The following is a 12,255-nucleotide window of genomic DNA, read 5'->3' as shown; positions in this document are numbered from 1 at the left end:
CAAAAGCTGAAGTGAAACACCCTGGCTTATTCCAGTATCAGGATTTAAACTAGCAGCTAAAATCTCACTTCTCTGATCCAGAAGAACTCAGCATTTGAGCTCTGTGGGTTGTGGACAAGGGCCAAGTCTCCACACATCTGCATCTATGCCATTCTAGGTCCTTCCTTTTCTACAATTCATTCTATCGATAGTTGCTATCAGTGCCCTCACTCGGACAGGCTTAGAAGGAAAAGGATTTCCTGTTGTGCCCTTATCCTGTAGCTCTGGACTCTTCACTGATTGTCTTCTGCAATAAGTAAAATGTTTCTAAACTAAAGGTGGAAATGAAACAAAAACATGTTGAAAGAAAAGGGTAGACATATTTAAGAAATTAAAACAAAATGATCATTTATTGTTTTAATATGTAGTTAAATATGACAGCAGTATTACACAAATTGTTCCCTTCTCCTCTTTCTAAAATCCCAAATTTGTTGACTTCAACTGAAAATGAAAACAAGACAAAATATGATTTAATTCTGAAGATAGCATTCAACAGAGAGAACATAGGTAACGTTTGGTCAGCACCTGCTTCCAGACCTTTAAAGATGAGTTCTGTCACAATGGTGGTGGATAGATACACTGGCTTTCTTACAAAATTATTACTAGGGGGAAAAATGGATTTCCCATGTAGTGTAAGTAGAACCAGAAGAACTGTAGAAAACCTTGTCTTAAGAAGCCGTGTGAAGAATACTTAATGAATTATTGCAATCATAGGGATCTTTAGATAGCAAATTAATGAACTATTTAAAGGAAATACATTCAAACTTAGATAATTTTTTCTTACAGTGAAAATAATCAAGAAGCTTATAGAAGTATGTAGCATCTGAATTATGGAATTTAAACAGTGGATTTCAGTAGAGATCACACCTCTTCTGCCATCAGACACCATTAGTGCAAATTTAGATACAATCATTTTTACATTTGCAGGTTCAGGTACATCAAGCATGAGGTCATCGTGGCATATGCATCGTTCCTTTTTCATGAAGAATTCAGCCTTGGAATGTCTTACTCACATAGAAAAGGAAACAAAAAAGATGCCCAGAGGACTGGAGTAACTGCAAAATGCACAGTTTTCCAACCACCGTATTAAATTAAGTTTTGGAAAACCTCTGCAAAATTAACCTTCACCTGAAAAACATGTCCTTGATTTGATGAAAAACAGTGAGAACCTAGCTTGCAATGCGCTGTGCTCACCCACACAATCTTTCCTCTTGCTTGAGGCTGGCTGAGTTTAGAAGGTCAGATTCTCCCCCCGCCGCGTTCTCTCTCAGCAGCACCACAGTGGGCTTTGTGATCTGGACAAAGGGGACAATTATCCCCACTTCGAAAAGGCTTTTACAAATATTCTGTGTGCTGGTGCAACTGGCATAAGACACAGACAGCCCCCTGGGTGTCCAACTTTTCCTTTCACACTTCAACATTTGAAATGACTACAAGCAGAATTACCAGAAACAGTAGTAAATTCCTGGCATTGGGAGTTCCCATGATCCCAGCTGGCATGCAAAAAAGGCTGTCTTTCCCCCCAGAAAATAATGTACTTCCTAGGCACTGTCCAAATACCTCAAACGAGGCAAATGAAAGATTTGTTTTGAACAATCTCTGAAAAGACTGTCCCCTGTCAAACAGGGCCCCAGGATTTAGTTATAATATATACAAAATGTCTGTGTCTAAAGAAACTTAATTCATTTCCCTAAAATGATTTTAACATTTCTTAGCAAGAGAAGCTCTGATTTCACATAATGGTATTTTCAGAGTAGCCTGGTGGAGGACACTTAATTTGAGAATTTATTGCCCTGTTACTAACATGACAAAATGAGTGTATTTTTGTTAAAACACCTTTAAAATGACTACCTAGACTCGACTACAATTTCTAGACAATATTCCTTGAGTCTGGGTCCTGTGATGACCAAACTCCATAAAGATCCAGCTAGGGGTCATAGTGGAAAGTGCCCTTATATTTTCCTCAGAAAAGTTACTTCTGTTTTCATCATATCTTACTGCCTGGGTGTGGTTGGCTCCCTCTTGGGCCCTGGGATAAGGGAACCAAAGAATATTCCTTGTAAGTCACAGGAAGATAAATACAAGTCTCTTTCTGGTTATTCCCTGACCATAAGTAACCCGATCCCTCTCCCTGCAGCAAAGGCCTCAGCGATTTATAATTGGTGCCATAGAAGTACAGGCAGATGATGGCTGAGTTTTAGATGAGCTAGGGGCATCCTTTGCTTTCTGTATGTCATATATTTCCAGCATAATTTGCAGAATCTGTGCTCTAGTATCTGAATGACCTAAATTTTAGCTGATCCTAATTGAATATTTATTTGCACCTTGCTCTGAAGAAGTTGAAAACTCTGCTTTGGTAGCATATTTTGATATTTACTTTTTTTCTGAATGATCCCCATCCAGCACTCATATGTTTTTATATCTCCCCACATAGCAAACTTCTAAAATTAGTTCCATGCTATGTGTCTATTCCATAGGCACAACAGGTTTTTAGTTGGGTGATGAATAGGAGCTATAAATATATAGTTTTATAATGCATAGGGACTGAGAGACTATGCTTAAAAATCAACATGTCAAAAATTTTTACTATATTTCCTTAGGAGATAATTTCTCTTAGTTATTCTTAAATGCTAATAAATCTTAGAAATTAGAAAAAGATGCATTCTAGCATATGATCTGCATTATTTTTTTCCAGCCTTTTGTTTTGGATTTAAAGGAACATAAATCTTTCAGTGTAGACAGTGATCTGAAAATTAACAAGAATTAACATTGAGAAGCCAATGATGATGTAATTCATAAATTCTATGGAGAATGGATTCAAAAAATTAGGTAACTTGACTCATAATTATAACCTTGCTTCTTTGCAATAATCATTGTGAAAACAGTGGGCACTAAATAGTTTAAAAGTTATATGAGGCAATAACTAGGCAATTGTATTACAATTTAATTTGAAATTGAATATCCACTTAATCAAAATATGAAGTAACATCGTATTGCCTGACATAACAGTAGTAGAGTAGAAAATTATATATATACTTGAGGCTCTCCTTGGTTATGGTTTTCTGATTTCAATGATTGTCTTATGAGAGCTCACTTGTCAGTATTCTATTCCCTTAGACTTTGCAATGAAGGTTTTTAATTTTGTGTCCATACTAGCAACTTGTAGCCAATAATTATGAATGCTTTCAAAGTCTGGGTTGGTATTTTTGCAAAGGAGTAAAGGGAAATATGACATTCCAGTTGGGGGTTTGTTATTATTTGTGGGAATACCAAGAGGCTGACTTTGTATAAATTTTCCAGGTATTTAAATTGGTGCAGAAGAGACACAAGTACAAATGGATGGGATTCAGATTTACACATAGGAAATTAATGACCCTTCAGGAAAACTGACATAAGGCACATCAAATTAGTAAAAACTTTGGCCTGACCTGAAACTCCCACTTTTCAGTTACTTGTGATAGTCAAATATTTTGTTTTTGTTCTGTTTTCTTTTTTTGTCCTTACAAAAAAAAAAAAAAAATCAGTATCAGAAATAGAACATCCAGATATACGTAAAATTAGAAACACTAAACTTCAACTTTTCTGAGTGTTTTGAAGGCAAAGATGAAGGAAGAAGATTTGTAGATGTGTGAAGTGATCAAAAGAAAACTCCTCAAAGCAAAGTCTCTGCGATACTAGTTTCTGAGATACTATAGTAAGTCCACAAACTTAGCACCACAGTAGCTGATATAGCAGTAAACATAACTGTCAAACACCCTTAACTCTAGTTACCAAATTTCAGAGATAACAAACCTTCTCCTGAAACATTTGTAAAGTCAAGAGATGGAGAAATAGATAAGGATATGATGTTGAGTTGTGGCTGAACTAGTGACTTTTTACAGTCCTGTCTAATGCAAAGAGTTTATGATTCCAAGTCTTATTGTAAATAAAAAACCTATCCATGATAAGCATTAAATGATAAGGAAAACAGAAAATTTCCTTTTTTTATCCTGATATATTTTGCTCACTAGCTAATTCAGTAGATTTCCCAATCCCTCCAAGGGACATTAGTTGCCACAATTGCATTGTGTGTGTGTGTGTGTGTGTGTGTGTGTGTGTGTGTGTGAGAGAGAGAGAGAGAGAGAGAGAGAGAGAGAGAGAGAGAGAGAGAGAGAGAGAGAGAGAGAGAGAGAGAGAGAGAGAGAGAGAGAGAGAGAGAGAGAGAGAGAGAGAGAGAGAGAGAGACACTCCTGGCATATACCACAGTCAATAGAAGCTCTGGAAACTGACAAACCACCTATAGTGCTTGGGAAGACTTGCACCCCCTTTCGCCAACAACGAGTGAGTCCCAAAGTGTCAAGAGTGCTGAAGCTGAGAACACTTGAGATGGTCTAATAAATGACAAAGAGCCACACACACCTAAACTGCAAATGCTTCTTTGATACACTGGTGCTTCTGGAAAATCTTAAAAAATATAATGTTGATAATTTTAAAAAATGCAAACAGATAATGGTGCAAGAAGGTGAACTATTATGCTTAGTCAGAAAGAATTCAAATGTCCTGGAAAGTTCTCCTGTGTCCAGGACAACTTTGGATATATAATTTTCTTCTTATTAATGAAATTAACAGATTATTTAAAATAGCTCAATTAGCACAGATGTGAGTGCAATGATGTCCCATTTTTCATAAATTTTCTTCAGGCAAATATTTGATAGTTCTTTATCTAAGTGGAAAAGGAAATTGGAATTGGATAGAGAAATAATATTGGTCGTACTGCTTGGCAAATTGTGTTTGAGGATTTTACCATACTACAAACAATGATCACTATTTGTATTTATTGTACTATATGCCACAAGATCTTCAATAAATATTTATGTTGATTGAATGGTTAAATGAATAAACAAATAAAGGAATGAATGAAAGTGCTGTTTAAAATGTAAAGTGCTTTACAAACACAATGTAATATGAGTATAAATGTAATAGGTAATGCTGCAGACCTCATAATATTTGTTAAGAAAAAGAAAACCTTCTTAGGACAAAAAAAAATTCAGTTTAGAAAGCAAATAAAAATTGTGATTATATAAATGATACTCTGAATATCATTCATTTTCAGGTGCACTGGGGTAGAAATCAAACAAAAGCAGAAAATTTTTAAATGGCAAAAGAGAAATAGCACTGTTAATTTAGATAGAAACAGGTATGAGTGGGGAGGGGGAAGAACAGGAAAACCCAAACAAAACCCTGTAATAGCTAGGACTTGAAGCCACAGGTTGTTATTAAAATGGCACCATTCTTAAAACAGCATCATGATAGAGGAAGACTGGTCCACTGTTCTACAGGACAGAGCAGACAGTCACACACAAAGCTAGCTTTTAGAAGGACTGTGCCTTCCGAGCTGCTTGGTTGACCTTACATGTGACAAAGGAGTATAGACAAGAACTGGAACAAAAATAACCTGACAGGAGTTTCAAGTTCAAGATCTGGTTTTGACAATGTGAAAATTACTTTCTCTCTTGGACTCAATTTTCTTATCTGTGAAATGAAAAAGTTGAATTAGATGACCTCCCATGATGCTGACATACAGATGCTCATGCCAAGAGTGAGGGCAAGGATGAGAAAGAAAAGGCAAGAGCAATCTTTTGAAATTAGTAAAAGCACATAAAGTAATAAAATATCTGAAAAATGTCTGAAGAAATACAGAACAAAATAGAGGAGAAACCATAACCACAGGATATATTTTTTCAGTTAATCTTATTTAAATATTCATTTCTTGTCATGGGATGGATGTGTCTTAAACCATACTTGGCTAATAAAAATTTTTTTCTCTCAAATATACAATAGGTCCTAGGAGCATCACCAAACTTATACTTCTTCAGAATGAGGAAATAACAAATAATTTTTTGCCAACAAGTTAATTATACTAATCTGAGAAAATGTATTGCCTGCATATTAGCATAATTTAAATTAATTTTATTCCTTTTATGCAATATATAGTCTTCGTTTGCAAAGAGAAGTCTGCTGGTCAGCTCCTAGGCCTCACTTTGCTATGAAGAATAAACTGGGGAATTAGAAGAAACTAGAGATGTTAATAACTCTACTTGATAAAGAAGTGAGCCAGTTGAACTATGAACATAGAGGCCTTTCATGTGGGAGAGGACAGATGGCTGGGAGAGAAGTCATGTAGAGGAATTAGTAAGAGAAAATATTAAGATGGAAAAAAAAAAAACTTAAGTAATTTGTGTCTGGTTTGAATGTATTCTCCTTTGGCAGTTTTTCAAGAAATGTATTGATCTGATTGTCTTTGAATGCTTTGTGGACTGATGAACTTTTCTTCCTCTGCATGCAAATGTATGCTGGTACTGAACCAAGATCTGTGCTTTATTTGGGTTGCATTGGCTTATGGTTTTAAAAGTCTGTACATCTGTGCATTTAATCAATCTGCATAATAATCATCTTACAGGAAAGATAGGATGCAAATATTTTTATTTTCCCAAATTGCAAACTGTGACTCATGAAGGTTAAAGTGATTTTGCCAAAATAGCATAGTGGACACTCAAAGCTGTGTCAGCTGGTATTTTTTTTCTCTTCATTATTCCATCATGCCTCTTTGAAATAAAAATGCTTAGTTTAGCTAAGAACTACTAAATCTTTTCTATCCTTCTTTTTCCTCAAGGGGGGGAGGGTTGGAAGGAAAGATCTCTATAGCATCATATAATAGAATTTCTGCGAGGATGGGGATATTCTGTATTGTCTAATATGGTAGCCACAAGCCACATGTAGCTATTGAGCACTTGAATGTGACTAGTGTGAGTGAAGAGCTGGATTTTTAATTAAAGTTAATTAACTTACATTCAAATAACCACATTTTTCTAGGGAATATAAGATTGGACCAGCTCTAGAAGCTACATATGACAGATTAGCAAATGCTCTAGGTATCTTGAACTAAAATAATGACTGGGGCAAATTGTAGGTTATCATGTATCTTTAGTTTTCTATTTGTTAATATATCTGGAAGTCCAAACTCTTTATAAACAAAGCAACATTGTGGTCACTACTATCTGGTTGATGTAAGGTATTTTTCTTGACTTTTAATACTTTTATCTAATCATTGAATATTACTTTTACAAATAATGAAGATGAAATAAGTAACTCCCTGTATAGTACCATTAACTTGATTTCTGCAGTTTGCACATATTCCTTTGCTACTTCTAATTTTTAAAATTGTTATTCTCTCTCTATGTTCATTGTTTATTAAGCAGTATACAGATGTTCCCTTTCTAATATATTATACATGTACAGTTCAAAGTATCAGCATCTATTCTGAACTTCCTGAAACTTTGTGTATGTTTGCTCTTTCGTTTTAATAAATGGTCACCAAGAAAGAAACAGAGACATATAAAATAGGTTGAAAGTTCCATGAAAAAAGGGATTCAGCCAGCCTTTACCCTTAACATTAACGGATTCATATGCAACAGAAACATCTCACCACCTTTAACTCTTACTTCTGTTAGGAAGCTTTCCCACACTTCACAGCCCTTTTCCTTCCCAAAAGTTGTATCTATCACTTGGTGCTTTAGTTCACTGAACATTTTTTCTGTGTTTTGTTACAGAATTGCCTATTCTCTTGAATAAGAAATGGAAGATGGGAGAGTATAAGGATAACATTACTATTTCAAAGAGTTGTGTAAGAAGTTAGATATATAGGCAGTATTTCTATAACTGTCAATCAACTGCTGTGAGAAGCCACACCTACCACAAAAGCTAGTGAAAGAAGCATCATCTTATCCTAAAAGGAATCGTCTAAGTGTCCCTTACGTCTTTATAGAATACCAGTTGCACCAGTTACATTGGCAAGTCATTTGGTTATCGTTATCTGATCAAACCTACTCCACACAAAAGCAAGTTGGGATAGTTCATACAAACTGAACGAAGCTATGGCAGAGAGATTGTCATCACATCCTCCAATCACCTTGTCTGTCAAACTTTTTTGCAATTGTTATCTAAGTACTTAGGAAAAAGTTACCACCCTCAACAGGTACTTACAAATGTAAAACAAACTGTATGTGGTGAAAAATGGCACTAGTTTACACCAGAAAGTTGTGTAGATAAATATGATACCATTAGTGAGCTGCTGTCATTCCATGTAGATACTGTATACAACGTTGTTAGTAAAGTGCTGTTTAAGAGATCTCTGCTTCTTGATACCAGAATCTGCAAATGGTAGACATTGTACCCTATTAAAGCCAACAGCTTCTTGGCACAGGATGTAAGTTTCATGGGTCAAGATGTGATGAAGTTGTATGCACAGTACCTTAATTTTAAACTTTAGGAGCTCAGTATATAGATATTAGACACGTTCCTCCTTCTATTTTCGTTCAGGGGGAAATTTCAAGATCTGGATTTTCATTACAGGGCAAATGACAGCTCCATTTAAGGAGCATTGTGCATCAGGTTTATTTAGCCAGGGAGGAAGGGGTCCATATAAATGAAATGGTGGCTCAAATTGGCAGGACGATGATTGGCATTGCAACCAATTGAACCACTTTTGCTAAGTGACATAAAAATATTCTAATATTAAGGATTATTTTACAACTCTCTGGAAGTATGCAGTAACACATCTTGCATTTGTTTTGTCTCGATGACAAAAATGCACTCTTAGAGTCACAAGAGCCTGCCTTGTGTTAGTTATAAACAAAAATATATTTATATATATTTATGTAACTACTATGTGCTTTAAAGAAAATTACTGTATGATTCAGCAGGGTTCTTTCATTCTTTTATCACCATGGATATGCTGACTTGAATGGCTTCTTAGAAGGGAATCGACAATGAAATGGGCCTTTAGTACTGAAACGGCTAAAAGTAAAAAATACCCATATACTTAGAATCCCTTAGCCTTTTTGTTTAAAAAACCATTAAGGAGCTACTTATCCTTTTGTTTCCTCCAGCCAAGAGCAACTGTGGCTTCATAGGACTTTGCCGCTGGGAGATGGAGGCAGCGCTTCGTAAAGCGAACCAGAAGTTTTATTCTGAGAACAGAAAGCCTCATTTGCTGCTCCCTCTTTCCTAACCCTTAGCTAACAGGTTGGACATCCTGTCACAGCTCATAAAAGGCATTCATTAACAAGGGGGAAGCACAGTTTAAACCTCCTCCTTTAAAGTAATGAACCTGTTGGAACAGGTGGATGTAGACCAGAAAAACACAATCCTTGGACCACACGTCTGATGAGAAGATAGAAAATCTCTTATTTTGGGTTTGTTTTTGTTCCTGCATGAGCTATTTGCTCAGCAATCTTGACATTCATCCTTGCTCTTTTGGATGGAAGGGTTCAAGCTTTGGAACACGGTTAACTTTGAGACATCAGGAAGAATATACGAACCCAAGGGGTAGATTCTTTGTGAACTAAAGCTTCGTTATTAGTGTTTAGTTCTCGATCCCTACGCACTCCTGCACCTAAGCCGATGGCATATTGTCATAATCTGGGAAGTCCACACGAGATGTTCTGGGTGAGCTATAGATGCCATCCTCAAAGGAATTCTATGTTCAGTGGCCAGTGGTGCCTTGTGTAAGTTTGAGTTTTTCTTTTACCCTTCCTGGGCTGGGCTTGTCCAAAATTCTTGTTTCCTTCCAGCTACAGCAGCTTAGGGCTCTTGTGTGTGTGTGTGTGTGTGTGTGTGTGTGTGTGTGTGTGTGTGTATGTGTGTGTTTGTTTTTTTGTCTTAAAAGTATAGGAAAAGTTTTAGTCTGAACACCTGTAAGCCAGCACTGGTGCTGTTCTGTCCTAGGAACCTTAGCACTGCTCTGAGACAATAAAACCTTCCTTCTCTCCCACGGGTTCCACTTCTGCATAAGCAGGATGGCCAGAACCTCTTCGAAACTTCATCGCAGGCCACCTGCTTGGGCGTCTCTGAAAGAGAAAATGAGAAAACAATGAACACCAGGGTGATGATAACATCAGAAGAAAAATATATTTGCCAAATAGTTTAGATTTACTTCTGAATGAAATTTAGGAATATGTTATCTCTTATTACCACCACAGCTGCAATTATATACCCACAAAGTATATATCATTTATTAAGCTGAGAATTCACATATATTCCTTTTTGCATTTGAAAATTAACAGATGTCATGCCATGAAAACTGAGTCCAGCATTGAGGGGCATGAACCATTGTGAGCCTATGAACTAAATACCTGCCCGTATGGTCACTAGTCCTAAAATACAGGTTATTTCTATTGACAAAGAAATGCATGTCTCCCCAGTTCTCCATCCATCAAACAAACACTAAAATACATTTTATGGTTACAATAACATTAGAAACTATTAGTCTTTTTATTTGTATGCAATTTTAGAGTAAATAAGATAAAAAAAACTACTATAGGAAGTTTATTTCTACCTAAAGAATTTTGATGTGAAAAAAATGTTAAATATTAGTGTAGATATCCTGGCATTTGGCAGCTTTCTAGACTTGCCAATCTTATTTCAATGTCAATGATTAATGGCTGTAGAAGGTATGAATATTAGTTCTACTTTCTGGAAAAATACCAATCAAGGTAATTACATTTTGCCTTCTAATAATATTATGTACTGTCTATGTATGATAACATTATGTGGTCAGAATGCTTTATATGTGTTAGCTGATTAAGTCCATGATGTAAGTGAAACTGAATTATTCATATTTGTCAAAAGAACAAGTTAAATCTAAGAGAGGTGGGTTAAAAAATAGTATGTCTCTGTTGGAACTAAAAATCATCATCATTAGAAATACACAAAGCATCTCTAGGCAGATGGATCTGTAACTCATGGTTATTCCTGTCTGTGGGAAAATGCCAATATGCCATTGTACTCACCATTTTTAACCCCTACCCTGGTTTCAGTAACTTCACAAATGGACTTCTAAAGCCATACTGTCCTAGTCCTTTGAGTCAAGCAGCACAACCAAGTCTTTGTCTGAATTCCCATGTTTCCAAGATCTACCTGGCTGGCAAGTATGGCCCCATGAAGTTGGGCTAATGTACAACCCAGATAATGAGAATGTTGATAATGATGCCTGTGAAATTTATATTTTATTAAGCTCCTGACAGTAGTTCATGTTATGTACTAGGTGACTTAAATATATGATCTCATTTGATATGCAGAACTCAAAACATTTACATTTTGTTTACACTTGTAAAGTTAGTAACTGGCAGAGCCCAAGATTTAAAATGAAATTTATCTACTTCCAAATTTAATTCTCCCCACTGTAGAACTTAATTCTTAAAATTCAGTGGCTTGTATATAGCTTATTTGAAATTTGTGAACATGATTCTATTTTTATTTCAGTCTTAAAAATATACCCTTACCAGCAACTTAAGTATTCTGTTAATAAGCCAGAAACACTAAGCTATCAATAATTATTCTTTGTATTAGCTGAAAAGAATGCAGGGTTAATAATGCTCACTGTGTCCTTTGTGAACTCATCACACAAGTCCTCAAAATAAAGTACAAACATTTTGGAGAGTGAAGCTTCCTCTGTTAACATAATCCTAACTTATTTTCTGAATTAATTACCTTAAACTTTCTCTTGATTTTTTTCTAACATTTGTTTCAAAAACACACACAGACTTGCCCCATCAACATTTAAAATCACTAGAGATCCTGCCACTCATTCATAAATTTGCTTCAACTTTCAGTGTCTACCACTTATATGCATTTCTAAGAACAATGAATCATTACACATACTGTTTTAAAAGCTCCCCTCCCCCGACAAGAAAACACTGAAAAAAATTCATGAACTATGCCTCTTCAAAATTATTTTATTTTTTTCCTCTTTTTTATTTTATTTTTTGCATTAAATTTCTTTATTGATTCAGATATTGCATATGTGTCCTCATCCTCCCAATTACCTTCCTGAACCACACCCCCACTCATGCCCTCACCCCCCTGATGTCTGTGTCCACTGGTTAGGCTTATATACATGCAAACAAGTCCTTTGCTTGATCTCTCCCCCTTACCTCCACTCTCTCCTACTTTCCCTCTGAGGTTTGACAATCTGATTGATGCTTCCCTATCTCTGGAACTGTTACAAAATTATTTTAAGTATCTATAGAGTATATTATTTATAACTAAGTCATGTTTTATATAATCAACTTGATATTTGAGGTAGTTATTGGGCCAAAGCGTATGCACAGAATATTTACAAAAGTGGTGCTAGATGCTGTGTGGAAAGACATATGACCAAAGAACGGTTTTGGAACA

General features: G+C 35.7%; 1 protein-coding gene across 1 annotated transcript in view; it reads right to left on the bottom strand.

The window, feature by feature from the left end:
* Positions 1-361: 361 nt before the first annotated feature.
* Positions 362-12,255, bottom strand: part of PLXDC2 (plexin domain containing 2) — a 416,442-nt gene continuing 404,548 nt past the window's right edge. The window contains exon 14 of the mRNA XM_036459556.2: positions 362-9,926. Within this exon, the coding sequence (XP_036315449.1) occupies positions 9,810-9,926 (117 nt within the window). The 3' untranslated portion in view covers positions 362-9,809. The remainder of the gene's footprint in view (positions 9,927-12,255) is intronic.

Source organism: Pipistrellus kuhlii, unplaced genomic scaffold (genome assembly GCF_014108245.1).
Source record: "Pipistrellus kuhlii isolate mPipKuh1 unplaced genomic scaffold, mPipKuh1.p scaffold_m20_p_1, whole genome shotgun sequence".
In the NCBI taxonomy this organism is placed as follows: domain Eukaryota; kingdom Metazoa; phylum Chordata; class Mammalia; order Chiroptera; family Vespertilionidae; genus Pipistrellus; species Pipistrellus kuhlii.
Note: the sequence above shows the minus strand (reverse complement) of the source record. Positions and strands in the feature narration are given on the sequence as shown.